The sequence below is a fragment of the Rhincodon typus genome, chromosome 10 (assembly GCF_021869965.1).
Source record: "Rhincodon typus isolate 14 chromosome 10, sRhiTyp1.1, whole genome shotgun sequence".
Lineage (NCBI taxonomy): Eukaryota > Metazoa > Chordata > Chondrichthyes > Orectolobiformes > Rhincodontidae > Rhincodon > Rhincodon typus.
In genome coordinates, this window is record NC_063341.1 from 5,046,441 (window position 1) to 5,063,989 (window position 17,549).

Consider the following 17,549-nt stretch of genomic DNA (forward strand, 5'->3'; position numbering starts at 1 on the left):
TTAAATACAATGGTGTTTCACAATAACGTATTTCCTTTGTGTTTTGTCGTGCAGTATTGCCAAGCCTTGATGGTATCCCACTTGTTGCCTAATTCAGCTATGTTTTGTCAGCAGCTTGTGGTTTGATTGCTTTGATGTGGCATTCGCCCATACTTGCTCTGGCTGTCTGTGTGGTTTTTGACTTCCTGGGCTTCCCATCAATATTGGATTTGCTACTGTCCTAGGAGGGTTTGAATCCCTAGGTTAGCACATAGTTCTTGATTGCTTGATCTCCATTCAGTGCAGGGGGAGGGGAGAGAAGCTCCATCAAAATGAGTCTGTACTAGGATGCTGACTTGTTGCAATATCCCCCATTTCCCCAACCCACCCATATGCTAGTAGACTCTGCACATTGACTACTGAGGACAGCAACCCCAATTAATGTGAGATCAACATGTGAGTGAAATAAAAGTTTGCTTTCGTTTCTTCCTTAGAAATCTGTCAAAGCCAGTGCCGGATGACAGCATGATTGATGACAAACAAAATGAGCAATGGATGGAGGGTGGAGGGCCCGAAGCCAAGAAACCAAAGGTGAGTCTGCACGGCCGGGCAATACACCATATATTGAACCTATAAGGACTCAATAGCCAATAACAACACAGTTGTGTTGGTTTCACTGTTTGATTGCTGCGTCATGTTGATAGTGGAGGATTTGGAGTCTTGATGCCAGAATTGTACAGTTGTTCCATTCGTAATAGGGATGCCTTGCCTTCCAGATTCAGACTATAACACACACAGCCTTGCAGTGCGAATTTAAAAGATTAATCATGTCGGTGACAGTGATATTGCCCCGATTGTTACGAAGATGCGTTATCTGAAATATTAATTTACAATATCATTAGATGCACTTGTGTGTGTGCATGTGTGTGTGTTTGAACTTTTTAGAAAAGAAATTTTCCACATCAAAGGACACTGGCAACAGCACCAAAAATGCTGCTTTTGCAAACAACACTAGTTGTTCAACAGCACACAGTGCAAAACACCTTCCGAGAAAGGTGACATGATCCAGTTTGTGGGTGTAAAGAAAGTAGTTTTGAACATAATCAGAGCTTGACACAGCGGGAAACAGCCTTTGCTTTCTCTCTCTCTATCTTTATTTCTCTAAATCCCCACTAGAAGACTACTTCACTGCATGTGGAGAGTTCTTAAAGAGATGTCTGAATCTACAGCAATATTTCATAAAATCAAAAGAGGCCATTTGGCCCATCGAGTCCACACCGACCCTCAGAAGACCCAGCATCCCAACCTATCCCCGTAACCCTCCATTTACCTTGGCTAATTCACCCAGCCTGCACTTCCCTGCGCACCATGAGACAATTTAGCATGGCCAATCCACCTAACCTGCACATCATTGGACTGTGGGAGGAAACTGGGGCATCCGGAGGAAACCCACACAGACACAGGGAGAACGTGTAAACTCCACACAGACAGTCACCTGAGGCTGGAATCGAACCCGGGTCCCTGGCGCTTTGAGGTAGCAGTGCTAACCACTGAGTTTCCTTGATGCTGTTTCTAAGAAAAGTAAATTCAACCAGCCATAACTGATCCAGTGTCAGCAGCTTATGTGAAAGTGACTTCAACTATGGAATAATATGTGATTTTTTTTTAGCACTGATTTATCTGTTAATTGGCTGAAGTACTTCTGAAATATCACTTGGCAGTTTCTATATTATTTTCTCGGGTTTTGGGAGTGGAGGGAATGTGTGTGTCTGTGCTGTTTTTCAAGCAGGTAGTCAGAATTATATGCATATTTTAAATCTTTTGTCGCTGTGTGCGTTTTTGCTTGACTTTTTTTTTGTTTCTCTCAGTAAGCTAGTTATTTATTTACGAATTAAGGAACCTGGCTGACTTGTTTCTGATCCTGAACTGTATACAGTCAATATATAGTTTGCAATATCACATTTTGTTTTTAAATCCAAACTTTGGTGGCCAGTTTTGGCGGGGGACAAGTTAAGGTATCAGTCCGCCCCTCCTAGTTTAGTCATGTCATATGATGCTGCTGATATAAAATGTGTAGCAATGTTAACACTGTCACTCACTTGGATTGCAGCCGCCATAAGCAAATTGTGTCATGAGATGCTTGCCACTCAATTCAGTACCCAGTCCACTGGCTCATCCAGTTGGTATAAAGTCTAACCAAATTAGATCTGGCTGTTGGTAAATGCAGCAGAGAAAAGTCTTTGCTCCTGGCTGAAAGTTGGGATCTGCATCGCCCTCCAGTAACCATGCAAAAGGCAGCAGTTTTCGGGACTAGTTCTTAGAGAGATGTCAGATTGACCTGTTTATCCCTCTGAAAGAAGATTGAACCTGCCACTTGTTGCCTGAAAAGGAGTAGTCAAATCTTTTACCCAGGTATTCTTCCCTTGTGCGACAGACAAAAGGCAGGATCTGACTTAGACTTTAATTAAATAAGCCTTTATTTATTTTAACTCTTTAAATATAATACTCATTATAAAACATGCATTCATGGCAACATTTACTTTTTATTTCATCTAAATTCAACTTCAACTCACTTCATTTAACTTCACTTTACCTTAACATTAACTTAATCCACATTTAACCCTAACTCAAATAAGTTTAGCTTGAATCAAGTACCACCCCAATTTGAGTGAAGTGGCCAACTTTGGTCTCCATGTGGATCTCGTCTATGGCTCTTTGTCTTCTCTGAAAATTACTTCAGGGCACATGCCTGTCAAATGTGGTCTAGGAGGCTTATTTTCAAAAAAAAAATTTGTTCTGCTAATATGTCTGAAAACGTGCACCTTGCCAGAAAGATTTCTGGCACTCAGCTAATGAATTGATCAATCCCAGCCAATGGAGTTTACTGGTAAAGAGCTCCCAAATGTTTATACCAAGCCGTAAACAGCACATTTCCATACTCCATATAAGGTAATATGGTGCCAGTCTGACCGGAGACATCATGATATTTGCCTTATTTGGTCAACACAGGAAACTGCAGGTTACTCAGAGATAGCAAGAACTGCAGATGCTGGAGTCAGAGACAACTCCGTGTGGAGCTGGAGGAACACAGCAGGCCAGGCAGCATCAGAGGAGCAGGACCGTGAACAGTCCATCAACTTTACTAACACCTTTCACCCCAACCCCAAATTCACCTGGACTATCTCTGATACCTCCTTCTCCTTCCTGGACCTTTCTGTCTCCATCTCTGGTGACCACCCCGAAACTGACATCTATTTCAAACCTACTGACTCCCACAGCTACCTGGATTATACCTCCTGTCACCCACCCTCCCGCAAGAATGCAATCCCCCAATCCCAATTCCTCCTCCCAAGATGGAGCGTTCCATCCCCGGACATACCAGATGTCCACCTATTTCAAGGACCGTAACTACCTACCCCCCCACCCCGACTCCGGTGATCAAAAATGCTCTCAACCGCATCTCTTGCATTTCCTGCACTTCTGCCATCTCATCCCCCCACCCCCGCAACAAAAATAAACACAGAATCCCCCTTGTCCTCACATATCACCCCACCAACCTCTGCATCCAATGTGTCTTTCTCCGCCACTTCCGCCACCTACAATCCGATCCCACAACCAAAGAGATATTTCCCTCCCCACCCCTATCTGCCTTTCGTAGGGACCGCTCTCTCAGTGACTCCCTCGTCCGCTCCACATTCCCCACTAACCCCACCACCCCCAGCACCTTTCTCTGCAACCATGGGACGTGCTACACCTGCCCCTACACCTCCCCTCTCGCCTCCATCCAAGGCCCAAGACAAACTTTCCATATTCGACAGGGGTTCACCTGTACATCCTCCAACCTAGTCTACTGTATCCGCTGCTCCTGATGTGGTCTCCTCTACATCGGTGAGACCATGCGTAGACTCGGGCACCATTTCGTGGAGCATCTGGACTCTGTATGCGACAAACAACAGCACCTTCCGTCTCCAACCATTTTAACCTCCCCCTCCCATTCCCTGAGTGACATGTCCATCCTGGGCCTCCTCCAGTGCCACAGTGACACCACCCGCAAACTGGAGGAGCAGCACCTCATATCATGCCTCGAGAGCCTACAGCCCGACGTTCTAAACATGGAATTCACCAGTTTCAAAATCTCCCCACCCCCGGCCTCATCCCATGTCCAACCCTCCCTCTCATCCCCACCTCATTGACCTAACACAAACTGTCCATCTTCTCTCCCACCGATCCGCCCCTCCCATCCCACTGACCAATCCCCACCACTCCCTACCTGCACTCACCTATCACCATCCCACCTACCTTCTCCAGCCCCACCCCTCCTCTCTCTATTTATTTCAGAGCTTCCTTCCCTCTCCCCATGTCTGAAGAAGGGTCCCGACCCGAAATGTCAACTTTCCTGCTCCTCTGATGCTGCCTGGCAACTGCAGGTCGCAATATGTTCTGGCTACAGTTTAACTGAGGTCAGAGTTTAAAGTAGCTTGACCAAAATTCCCAGCATGCTTGATTGTATCTCTTAAATAGTCCAATATCCATTTCTGCTGCTGGCCACTTGACCACACACTGAAGACTGCTGTTGCTTTGTTTTTCCTGTTGTACTCTGTCCTCCTCATCAGGCATGTTTCTGATTTGCCAATTTCATTAAATCTGCAGCATAGGAACCGGTCCATGTTTGCACTTATTCTCCTGAGGAGCCTTCTTCATCCAATTGTAGCCTTCTGTTCCTCACACCTTCATCCTCCTCTATTTTCCCATTCTATGTTATCAGTCCTATTTGCTTCAACTTATAAAGTATACACTTTATATATTCAGTCCTTAGCAGCACCAATGTCTCCAAGCTGCACAGTTTCAGATAATAGAGCAGCAAGCCTGTATCATGTTGGTGAATGACACACACTGTCTCTCTGGTCCTTGCAGACTGAAGATCAAGCCCTGCTCCCGGAGATTGAAGACCAGGTTGACCGTCGACCATGGACACAGCAGCATCTGGTGGCGGCAGATATCCGTTTAACGCCATCCCTGGCCTTAACCCCACCTCAAGCGGAGCAGGATGCTGAAAGCATGGACGTCAATGTTAGAGGTCCAGGTAGGGACAGTTGCCCTGTTTATTGTTACCCTCACAGGGGTAGGCTGCTAGAAATCAAGCCCCTGCTATTCCTGGAGTTATTGAAAAAGTCAGATTGTAAAATGTACACAGAATTCCTCAGTTTCCCTGTTTTTCTTTTCAACCCAGGTTGACGGAAAGCACTGATCAAGCATTTAAACTTAACAGTAATTACAATTTATTAGAAATAAATGGATTCGAGCCACAGATAAATAGTTATGGCCCATTGACATAAAACTTGCCTAGTCAAAGCACTAACCCACTTATTAAACTCCTCCTCTGCACACACAAACAGACAAACATAACAAAATATGGGTGCTGGGACTGGGAAGACAGTTCAGTAGCACTAATCTACACGGTGTGCTGAGATGATCCTTTTGCTGATCAGAGCACTGTTTCACAATCTTCCTTCTCTAGGTACTTTGATTTGTTTGCAGGAGGTGCAGAATTACTGGTTCACACTTATAAAAGTCTCACTTATCAATTAAAATTCACAGCTTACAGTAACTGATAAGAGAAATTGACTAGATATCTTCAAGCTAGAGGTGCTTTTTACAGCAGAAGAAAAACAGCTCTGTCACTTTAAAAAATCTGATGGCTTCTGAACTGAATATTGTTCATGCTCCTGGGAGCCAAGCACATAGTTGTTGACAAGCAGGAAGCCTTTGTCATTGATAACTCATCACCATGCCACACACCAATCACCAATTGTAGGGGCCTCACCTCCATACATACACAGCCCCTGTCTTCAGCTCACCTGTAACTTACCTTACCCCACTGCCTGAACCAATAGCTGAGTAAACAGCACTTACAATGAATGTCACGTAACTTGTTTTTATGAAGTGCAGTAATCCTTCAATAATTTGTGTTTTAAAATCATCCTTTGCCCACTTCAGTTCACAGTCAAACATAAGAAGGGATGGTCTTTACATTATAAAAACAGCCAGGCACTGGGCTGTTTTCATCAAAATTGGGGACCAGTTATAGAGCAAGATGAAACCATTAGTCTATTGTTCAATGCCTGCCTTTTCCAAGATAAACCCAGCTCGTGCCCCTCTCCTGCTCTTTTCACACAAAAGTTTAGAAGTTTTTAGAGTGTAAGTACAAGTCTGTAATCTTAACGGATAAGCTAATTCCTCTTTACTGCATGAACAGAGAAAAGCATTTAGCCTGCAGATTTCCCAGCAAGCACTTGGATTTAAGTTAGAGATAAATCAAAGCTGTGAGCTGTTTTAAAGGAACAGAACTTGAAAGCAGAAAAGTTATGTTAAATGTAATGTTAAACCAAACTTACTAGATGACTCCCCATGGTCTTCACGTTATAAGAGAAACTGGAGAAAGTGTAGAAAAAAAAATGGATTTGCAAGGGGTGACTCCAGAATTAGGATGGTGAAAATATCCGGAAAGAGTTAACCTGCTGGAGTGCTATCTTCAAGAAAAGAAAAGACTTTCAACCTGAATGAGGTACTTAAATTTGAAAAAGTTTGATAAGGCAGATGTGGAGATGTTTGATGTTGAGTTGAAAACTATCAGCCATAAATATTAATAATAAATACTTTCAAGAATTAAGCAGAAATGTCTTTAACCAGAGAGTGGTTAGAATTTGCAACTTGCTGTGACAAAGTGTAGTTGAGGCAAAATAACATCAGCACATTTAAGGGAAACTCTGAAACACAAGTGAGGATAGGTATTTATTGGCAATGTGGGAGAAGGCTAGTGTGAAACATGAACACGAGTACAAATCAGCCGGACTGATTGGCTTGTTTCTGTGCTGCACTGTATGTAATGGTGTTATCCTCCTTGTTTACTTTGGATGTTGTTCTTGCCCAGATGGTTTTACACCACTTATGTTGGCGTCACTACGAGGTGGCGGGCTGGACACTGGAATTGAGGAGGAGGAAGACACCGAGGACACATCAGCCAATGTCATCACTGACCTCATATACCAGGGTGCCAGCCTCCATTCCCAGACGGACCGGACCGGGGAGACGTCTCTCCACTTGGCTGCACGCTACGCTCGGGCAGATGCGGCCAAGCGTCTCCTTGATGCAGGCGCCGATGCCAACGCCCAGGATAATATGGGTAGATCACCTCTTCACGCAGCTGTGGCAGCCGATGCACAAGGGGTGTTCCAGGTATGTTGGTGCTTGGGGACAGGGTATGACAGACACTAAATAAACCAAATGCAGCAAGACTCCAGGTAAAACGCATTCCTCTGAATGGCCTTTGAGGTAAGGGCTCCTGAGCAGAGTTGAATAGCACTTTTATTTTCTTGCTTCCTTTCATTTCTTTTTCTTATTTTTTTCTTTTCTCTGGTGATTGGCATCTATGGTTCAGTGTAACTTTGGTGTTTATACCTGAAGAGTGGAAGGTGACACTATCCCAGTGTCTCTGCTCAGGTGATCCCCCTCCCTTGAACCTGACTTGCACAACAAAAGGGGAAGTTGCCACAGTCCCACAGGATCACTGGCTGCTCTCTCATTACAGAGAGAGAGAGAGAGACAACAAGTGTTTAGTTTAATCTGCAGGTCAGCACACTTCAGGGGAAGAGCAAGGATGGAATGCAGGATTCTTGTTATGATTCAGCCAATACAGAAATTGCATCCACATCGTGCTGCATCACAAACCAGTCAGCTCAGCTACCTACATGCGGAGCAATAAATTGGTGAAACAGAGAGATTCGTCTTGACCCAAATTGCAGGAGGGATCCCATCAGCCAGGAATATCAAGCACCTTGTTCATACTGTACGGACTGGGGCTGTCCTTCTCTTACCGGGCTCCTAACCCTGCAATGATGATATGTGTCATAGTGCCCTATCTTAACTTTCCCAATCTTTAATATAACGCAGGGAATTATGTTTATTCTCCTGCCAGCTACACCACCTGTAGAAGGAGAGCGGTTGCTGTGGGAGCTGAGAAAAGTATTGAGGAATGGGTATGCTGGCGTGCTTTTTAAAAAGGTGCCATAAACAGGTCTCTGCTCTTGTATAGATTCTGATCAGAAACCGGGCCACTGATTTGGATTGCCGAATGAATGATGGAACCACACCACTGATCCTGGCTGCCCGCCTTGCTGTAGAAGGGATGGTCGTTGAGCTGATTAACTGCCATGCAGATGTTAACGCTGTGGATGATCATGGTAAGAATGGAAACAGGATTTAGAATAGGCACAGGCTTTAAATAAAGAAATGAAAATATTCGAAGTCATACCTTTCACGTTCCCACAAACAACTGAGATAAATGTTCACTTTACACTTGGGAGGTGTTCCCGGCTCTTGTTGAAATAACAGCATGCAATCTTTTGCGCCTGTTATGATCTCGGACCTGACCGCCAACTTTGTATTGACCTGGTTAGGCAGTGGTAACTTTATATTTCTAAAGTTGGTGAAATGAAATCCAAGGGACTTATTGAGGAATAAAGTCAGATGATTCCAAGGCTTTGTACAGCAGTAATACTTTACAAGTACAGGTTAGGAATTAATGCTATCAGCAATTGAACTGGGAATTTCTGTCAGTCAGAATTGACATGTGATAAAGATGGATAAACTGTGATCAAACACCCCACAACATGCAAAAATAGCAAATGCAATCAAGACACAGAATTTCTCAGTACCTTGACCTGAGAGTTAGTTACTGCAGACGAGTGAGTAACTGGACTCAACATGGATATGTCTTAATCTAAGTTAATCTACTATTGGTCTCTTGCACTGCAGTCTACTCATGCTGTGAGTGTTGTGCATGTGTTTAACTTGGGTTAATTTTTCTAATGCTTTGCTTGTATTACATTGAGTTCCAACACTGCTCTGCCCTGTTCTCTTTAACATTTAGTGGTGATACTTTCCCTCAGGTAAATCAGCACTTCACTGGTCAGCAGCTGTTAACAATGTGGATGCAACCCAGGCCCTCCTGAAGAATGGAGCCAACAAAGACATGCAGGACAACAAGGTACTAAAGTGTTCTGAATTAAAGCCACCTCCAGTTATAGATAGCAGATTCTAAGGCATGAGAGTTGTAGTTTCTCACTCTACCAGTATCCCCTTAGTAGATCCCAATGACTCCCCTACTATCCACCTGACCATAACCTGGCCCCTGACCATAGCTGAGGCCTAACAGGTGTCTTGCCTAGTATTGATCTTTCCCAACCTTCCTGACACCCACACCAGGGGTGTCAATGATATTCTGAATCTGGGTCAGTACCAGCATTCCTTCTAATTTTCAAACCAGCTGGGCTTCCAAGGCCCATATCTGGCAGTGACTTCCACAGCTGGAAGTCAATGCTGCGATTGTGTGCCGACACTAATCGCCATGCATGGAACATTAGAGCTACTCTGCATACATACAGCCACCCACCTTAGAGGAAATATTGGTCAGAACAGGAGAGAAAAATAGTTGGGCAGGCATAGGAATTCGTAAAGGTCAACCTGGGAATATCAGTAGATGCTAATGTGGAAGCAGTAGTGGCTGACAGTTAGTGGCCCAACTTTTGCTCTCTTTCTCTGGGTTCCACCTATTGTTTACTCCTCCTTCCCACCCCCTACCCCATCTTCTGCATATATACTAATCTTTATCCTAGCTAAAATCAGTTCTGAAGAAGGGTCACTGGACCTAAAACATTAACTCTGCTGCTAGACCTGCTGAGCTTTTCCAGCAATTTATGTTTTTGTTTCAGATTTCCAGCATCTGCAGTTCTTTTTTTTTTGAAAGAATAAATGAATGTTTGATGACCGGCATGGACACGATGGTCCAATGGGCCTATTTCCATACTGTGACCTATGACGTTCTGCCACTCTTTGTCCCTATGCCTCTGTGATGTACAAGGAATGTCGCAATAATTAAATCTCGTTCAGTTCAGTTCAGTCATGGATACCTGTGGTTGCTCTAACAATTAATTCTCTTGGCCCACAGGAGGAGACACCCTTGTTCCTTGCTGCGAGGGAGGGCAGTTTTGAAGCTGCCAAAATCCTACTGGACCATTTCTCTAATCGTGACATTACTGACCACATGGACAGACTCCCTCGTGACATCGCGCAGGAGCGAATGCACCATGACATTGTGCAACTCCTGGATGAGTACAACCTTGTCCGGAGCCCACAGGGCCCTGCTGGACCCATGATGGGACCCACTGTGTCTCCAGTGACCTGCTCGACTGGTAGTTCTTTTATGAACCTCAAGATGAATCCCATGGGCAAGAAAGCAAGACGGCCAAGCACCAAGAGCCTCGCTGCAGGCAATGCTAAAGACTCTAAAGATGCCAAAACCAGGAGGCGGAAAAGATCCATCGGCAATGATAAAGGGGCCATTGTGGAAGGTTCACTGACTCTGTCCCCAGTTGAGTCGCTGGAATCCCCACATACCTACTTAGCCACCACATCTCCACCAGTACTCACATCATCAGGGGTTTTGCACCAATCTCCACCAGCATCTCTCCACCCATCCACTCCAGTGCAGAGCCAGCTGGCCATGTCGTTCTCCAACCTAACTGAAATGAAAGGTATGAACATGGACTCCAACACAGTGTTGAGTCAGGTCCTCCCCTCCATGTCTCATCCTTCCATGGCTGGGCAAAGCAGCAGCCTGGGGTTGCCCTTAGGAAGGGTTGAACATGTAAACATGCAATCAGAGTGGATGAACAGGGTGGGAATCACAACTTCCCAGTATAACCCCATGCTCGGCGTCATGCAACATGTCTCTGGCTCCTACCCAAATATGCAACAGCAGAACGCAGTGCTTCAGGCTAACCTGCCTCAAGTACACATGACCATGCTCAGGGAGCAGTTACCACAGATACTCACCTACCAGCCCATGAACAATGCTGCATCACAGTCGGTCATGCAGCAACAGCAGCAGCAAAGTGCTCAAGTAACACAGCAGCAGGGGCAACCTTACTGTGGATCAATGACGCCAGGGCCCGTTGGTAACATGCATCAGATGCCAGAGATCGTCCAGCTGCCAAATGGACAACTGAACAGCTCCATGCTGTCCGCTAGCCAAGAGGGTCAGGTACCACAGACCACCCTACCGCCCTACCACAAGCTACCAAGCTCAGTGCAGATTGATAAGTACCCTACGCCGCCGTCTCAGCACAGTTATGTTTCAGCAACAGACAATACCCCGAACCACAATGTTCACCTCCAGAGCGAGCACCCTTACCTAACACCTTCTCCCGAATCCCCTGATCAGTGGTCCAGCTCGTCACCGCATTCCACATCCGACTGGTCGGACATCACACCCAGCCCTGCTCCGATCGGACAGCGGCCACAGGTTTCACACATTCCAGAGCAGCAGAGGAACAACATGCAGGTGTTTGCCTGAGCATTGGTGATGGGAAACTCTTTGTGTGGCTGTGCGCAATGAAGGAAGAAGATTCCTTGTACTTCAGGTTTTGAAATTTCCCCTTCCTTTGGTTGGGTAAGAAGGAGGAATGGAACTGAGAATGAAGTACTGAACAAGTCTTAACGAAAATCAGCTCTCTCAGAATTTAGGGACTCAAAGACACGACTTCAGTGTGGTTTGAAGACGTTTTTATTTATTTTAATCACTGATGTCACTGCCTGTTTCTATGTTTGTGTGACACTTCTTTAAAACTTCTTTTTAGCTCTGAACTTAAGCAAGGTTTTTTTTTTAAACTTGCCATATTGCTATCAGTGTCACTCTGTGTTCTGTGCAGTTCCCTCATCAAACTGAGAACTGTTCCATTTGTAGATGCAAACAGATTTGAAGCTGAGGGATGGTTGTGAATTGTGACAGCAGCATTACACCAAGTCCTGCTGATGTGGCTCTTAAATAATCAAAATGTATCATGTAATATTGAAGGAAAATGCACCCTTGCCACTTGGAGGTGGGGGAGGTTGTGAGGACGAGATTGTGGGAGTCGAGGACAGACACTGAAGATCAGTGGGTCCATACTTCCAACTCGTCATCCATTGCCGATTGCTTTTACAAGCTGACCTCTTATTTCAAATTGCCTTTATAGTCTTCCATGGTACTAAGATTCCTAATGTAGTGCCTTCATGTAAGTTTGTACTGAATACCTGTCTTGTCAGAAGCACCATGGCAGAGGGATATGGCAGGTGAAATAGCTCAGAATTCTTCCATTTTTGTGCTGATTTTGCTTTTAAATGTCAGTTTTTAATCATTCCTGCATCGCTCGAGTCTCCTAAAGTATTAACATTTCTGGTGAACCACTTATTTGTATTCGTCAAAACATGCTTGTCTTTTTTTTTTCTTTATTTAAAGGATAAGTGAATTTGTAACTCGGTGTAATTGCTCGGTTAAAGTGTTCTTACCAATTAGTTCTTTTGCACCCATGAATCATTCATCGGCAGGCCTTCTGTATGCAGCAATTGATGAGCAGAACCTTGGCCATCAAGCCTCTATTGGATAAATCATTGGCAAGCTTACTTTAGCATGTGGAACGGAGGAGAAGGTTGTTCCATTTTTGAACATCACTGCTTTCAAACCCCATCATATTGTTTGGCACTTAGTGGGAGTTTCAGTGCAGCTGTGGAACACTCCGTCTCTCACGGGTCATGGGGCCCGATGGAGAATGGATAACTCAAGACGATTGTTTCATTTTGTGCGAACGTGATGCAGCTTGGCTGGCTGGGTTCTCGTTTTTCCATATTAGGTCTGAATATATTTGCCTCAAAATATTCCCGAGATTACAATTCGATTGAATTCACCGCATTGGAAGTTTGAAGTGAAGTGATAAATGAAGAAGTTTAGTCGTGAGATTCACTATGTTATGATGAGGGCAGACCTCACATGGTCTGCCCTCTGAACAGCAGTAATTACTGAATCCAAACCCGTTCAGAAACCATTTCCTTTGCTTGGCCACCCACCAACAGAGAGGATTTTGCCTCTGTCCTTAAATTGTGAGATTGGCTGGAGGATGGGTTCTGGGTATGGCATCCTCATCCAACTGCTGATGTCTGTTCGGAAAAGGGATGCAGTTGGTATTTGCCACAGGAAACGTTACATTTTCCATTTTGTCCAAAGATGCCAAACTTCTGGTCATAGCTGGGATTTGGGGAGGTTGGGGCTTGAGCACAGTTCCCAGCAGGCTAGAAACCTAAAAATGCTTTCTCTTCCACCACCTCTTCCCAGGGAGCCACTCTTGAGTGGGCTTGACTGAACTTGTGCATCCCCCATCACACATGACTCCTGTTTTACTTTTTAAGCTTGTTTCATGCCAATTTATAGATCGTAACTCATCTTTTTGGACCTTTCTCAAAGTTATACTTTATACTACCAATGAAGAAACACAGTGTTAAAATTATAAAATGGAATCCTGCATTGAGAATAAAACCCTGGGGTTGTAACATTTCACTGCACTTACGAAACACAGGAAAAATTATTCAGTCTGTAAAGTTTACAGATACTTAGATTGTTGTGCTAATGTTTGAGAGATTTGGTGTAGAAATTAGTTTTCTACGGTTGTTCTACCACCACAGGTGATATTTGGAGTTGGTGCTTTTATTTTTTAAGTTTAATGTTTAAAATTTCTTTCATCTTCTTTGCCCAGTTGTTGCATACTATTGTGAATTTCTGAGAGAGATGTAGTTGTGGTTTTGAACTTTCTGTGAAATGTTTGTGGAAGAAAACAGTTGAAGGACCAAACATGTAAAAGGTACTTTGAAAGGAAACAGGGGATTTCAGGCAAGTCTGTTTTAGCCGCATGTAATGTTGAGTTACTTGTGAAATTACAGTTGGGTCAAAGGGCATAGCCCAGTCAGTAACCGAATGTTAGAGGTAAGCCTTCACCCGGGGGACTCCTCTACCAAATCAGCCTACTCAAAACCAAGCAATGAAGGAACTTGTTTGAGTACTATGATCTAAAGAAAGTTAATTTTCCAATTCTATTCAATACAATATTCCATTCAATAACATGTTCCATATTTGTAAAATAACATCCATAAATGTTATGATATACAAGGCACCCATTAAATTCCTGTTTTATCAATCTATTTTAATAGATGTGTGCAGGAATAAGAATATGAGTGGAATTGTAGCACTGTTGACATTTCCATTTTTAAGCTTTTTTTGGGCTGATTAGGAGTTCTCTTAAATGTTAAGTTCGCTTTCTTTCTCCATCCTACCCTTGACCCCAAAGTGCAATCATTATGAATACCAGTGCATTGACTATTTTGATGCAACTCAGCTAAAATTCATCAAGTTTCTGTGAGTCAAATGACTGTTGAATCATCTCCATTCCTGTTCGTGAAACTAAATTGGCCACCCTACATGGCCTGCAAGGAGAGCTGGTGTTGCGAGTTTTACAGTCGTGACATTGGTTAAATCCTGGTTACTCCTAAGGTTGGGGTTTATGGATAATGTTAGGGGAGGGCCACGTTAGTCTATTACAAGTTGGATTTTTTCTTGGCCTGATGAAATTTTCCTTAAACAATCTGTACCATCTGAAATCTGCAACTTCTCTCACTTACCATCCATTGAAAACAAAACAAAGTCCAGATATGATAATTACGTTTTTGATAGCAACTATTTTAAAAAATACAATTCATGCTAGATTCCCGGTCTTCAATCTATGGAATTGTGAAAAATATTGCACAAACCTGACTTGCACTTGATTTTAATGTTACAGTACAGCCCAAGTTAATTTAGATAAATACCTCTGTAAAGTCCGTTTAATAATCAGTTTTGCTGTTCATCCCTCTGACAGTATTCTAGGACAAATTTTTAACCCTCAGTAATATGTTGCACTTTAAACCCATGAGCTGAACACTCTGATCTCTTTCCTCTGAACTACCTGTAGAAATCCAATGAGAAACAAAAATCAATCCAATGTTTTTAAACCCTCCATTACTTAAAAATGGCAGCATCAATTGGATGTGTCAGTACAGTTTTGACTTCTCAATAATGCATTCTCTCTCATATTCCTTCAATATTAGACCAAAAAAACCATGAAGCCTCCACGTGAATGTAAATACAAAGTGCATGCAAAAGAACCAGTGTTTCTCCTGATCAATTCCTTCATCTTTGTCTGGTTTAAAACGTCCACAGTCACAGGCGACACTTTATGTTTAATGTACCTTGTGATGTATCTGTTCGCCCTCATGCCTAAGTGTTCCAACCTCCAGCACTAATATCCACCCCAACTTGATGAGTGCAAAATACAACTCAAAAAAATAACACTTGAGTTTACTTCTAATTTACTCTTAGCTTCTTCCCACAACAAGCTGTAAATGGAGATGTCTGGGTGATGAAGGAGGGATATACTTCATACAGACAATCACGTAACAATAACTTGTGCGTGTAACGCACGCTCAACTACAGAGAAACTACAGAATCAATGGGTTCATGTCTTGTGGAGCCAATTAATTGATGTAAATAAGCTAACTTTGTATGAGAAATTGTATCTTTGACAAACTTGTACTTTCTCACTGTCTTTTAAATGTATATGTACTAAAAAATGCTTATTCATATTAGGTGGAGCTATTGAACTAGTGAATGGAATACTATTTTTTAATTTTTACACTTAAGAACTTTTCATAAGAAGAGTTGTTTCAAATGAATTTCTACAGAAAAGTATTTTTGAAGATTGTGATTTATACATGAAGTATGAAATGTAACATAAGATGTTTAAAATAGATATTTGTTGTCTTTTTGTCTTTATGGGTGGAAAATTAAGCAGTCGAATTTGTTCAATACATTCACATAAAAAAGTATGCCAACTACTAATATGGATGAGGAAGTAAGGGGGACAGATCATTGGTTCACTGCCCCTTTAAGAAATTATTGCAGAAGATGAACTGTATTGATCAAAGAGCTTCCTGGAGCCTTTTGTTGGTCTCTGAATGGCATTCAAAGGATTAAGCAGAGGTCAGTCAGTCCCCAAACCTGCTCCCTCATTTTGTTAGATCAAGAGATATCTTTTTAATGTGTGCTCAAAACTGAATGCAGTGCCCAAAACAGAATCTGACTACTCTCTGTTGAATTCCTTGTGATAAAGACCAATGTCCTGTTGGTCTTCTTGATTTACTTTTTGTATCTGTCTATTTTAATGGTTTATGTACTTGGAGTCTCGATACCTGTGCTGTACCACACTCCATACATTTTAGCCATTAAGACAGATATACTGGGACTATTTTCCAGAGTCCAAGTGGTTACCTCACAATTTACAACATTGTTGTTCAGTCCACTCTATTGGCTTATGTCCTTCTCTTATGTGCTACTTAAACCCTCTCCTAATTTGGATATATAACTCTATTTCTTAATCTAAATCATTGTGAAATATATTAAAAAGCTGAGGGCCCAGAGTAAATCGTTGGGAAATGCCATTTGCCACAACCTGCCAACTATGTTTACCATTTATCCCATGTTGTTCCCAACCAATTACCAACCCAAGTTAAAAAGTTATGCCCAATTCCATGGACTTTAATTTAGATAATGGTCTCTTGTGAAAAAACTACAAATTTATTTATGATTGTTCATATAGATATCAGTCATATTCTTATGACCATGTCAACTCTCTGAGCAGCTTGGTTCAAATTTTCAGTCATTCTACCACCGATGACTAACAACAGGTTCTAATAGTTTCTGGATAGCTGATGTTAAACTGACAAGTCTTTAGTATCTTCTCTTTTTATTTAACACATCAGCAAATACGAGCATCTGTGTCAGATTGATGATCCTTTGATCAAGACTGTCAGGTTTTGGGGACATAATAGGTTTTGAGCAAGTGAAAGGGCAGGGGAAGGTAGTAACATGATCAGAAGGAAAGGTCTGTTGTGCGGTGAAAGCCGGGAAAGATAAAAGGATGGTGCAGGGCAATAGAAAGGGGTAATGAGACCATTAAGGAAACAAAAAAAAAGTGTCCAGGAGAAGGTATAAATGGCAGAATCATGAAGCCGCTGTCTTAAAAGAAGACAAACTTGAGTGAAAACAAAACCATTGAAGAAAACGGAGACAGAATTGGGGCAAAGGTGATGATCTGACATTGTTGAATTAAATGTTGAATGCCTGACCAAAGGATGAGGTGCAGTTCCTCAGCTTGCACTAAGCCGCATGGATACGAAGGCCGCTTGAGATCAGAATGGGAGCAAGGTGGAGAATTAAAATGGACATGCCCTCAGTTAGCCCCTTTCTTTTCCTTCCCTTCCAAAACAATAAGGAAACCTAAGCAAATATCTGCTCTAATTGCATAATTCCTGAATCTTTGTCAACACAAAACAAATCCATAATAACACAATACTCTCCATTGTTTTGTTCTATTGATTTGTAAAATAATATTGAGCATGTTTTTATTTCCAACAAAAACATTAGCTAGAAGTGCTAACTTTTCTATGGTTTTCTCCAGTGTAATTTGTTTTTGTTTCAGAGATAGTAGGAACTGCAGATGCTGGAGCATCTGAGATATCAAGGTGTAGAGCTGGATGAACACAGCAGGCCAAGCAGCATCAGAGGAGCAGGAAGGCTGACGTTTCGGGCCTAGACCCTTCTTCAGAGGGTC

General features: G+C 42.8%; 1 protein-coding gene across 1 annotated transcript in view; it reads left to right on the forward strand.

Moving 5' to 3' along the window:
- The window catches only part of LOC109914551 (neurogenic locus notch homolog protein 2-like), a 176,853-nt gene extending 161,192 nt beyond the window's left edge, over nucleotides 1-15,661 (forward strand). Inside the window, exons 17-22 of the mRNA XM_048602014.1 lie at nucleotides 474-570; nucleotides 4,894-5,062; nucleotides 6,911-7,215; nucleotides 8,072-8,219; nucleotides 8,928-9,025; nucleotides 9,986-15,661. Coding sequence (XP_048457971.1) covers nucleotides 474-570; nucleotides 4,894-5,062; nucleotides 6,911-7,215; nucleotides 8,072-8,219; nucleotides 8,928-9,025; nucleotides 9,986-11,392 — 2,224 coding nt within the window. The 3' untranslated portion in view covers nucleotides 11,393-15,661. The remainder of the gene's footprint in view (nucleotides 1-473; nucleotides 571-4,893; nucleotides 5,063-6,910; nucleotides 7,216-8,071; nucleotides 8,220-8,927; nucleotides 9,026-9,985) is intronic.
- The last annotated feature ends 1,888 nt before the right edge of the window (nucleotides 15,662-17,549 follow it).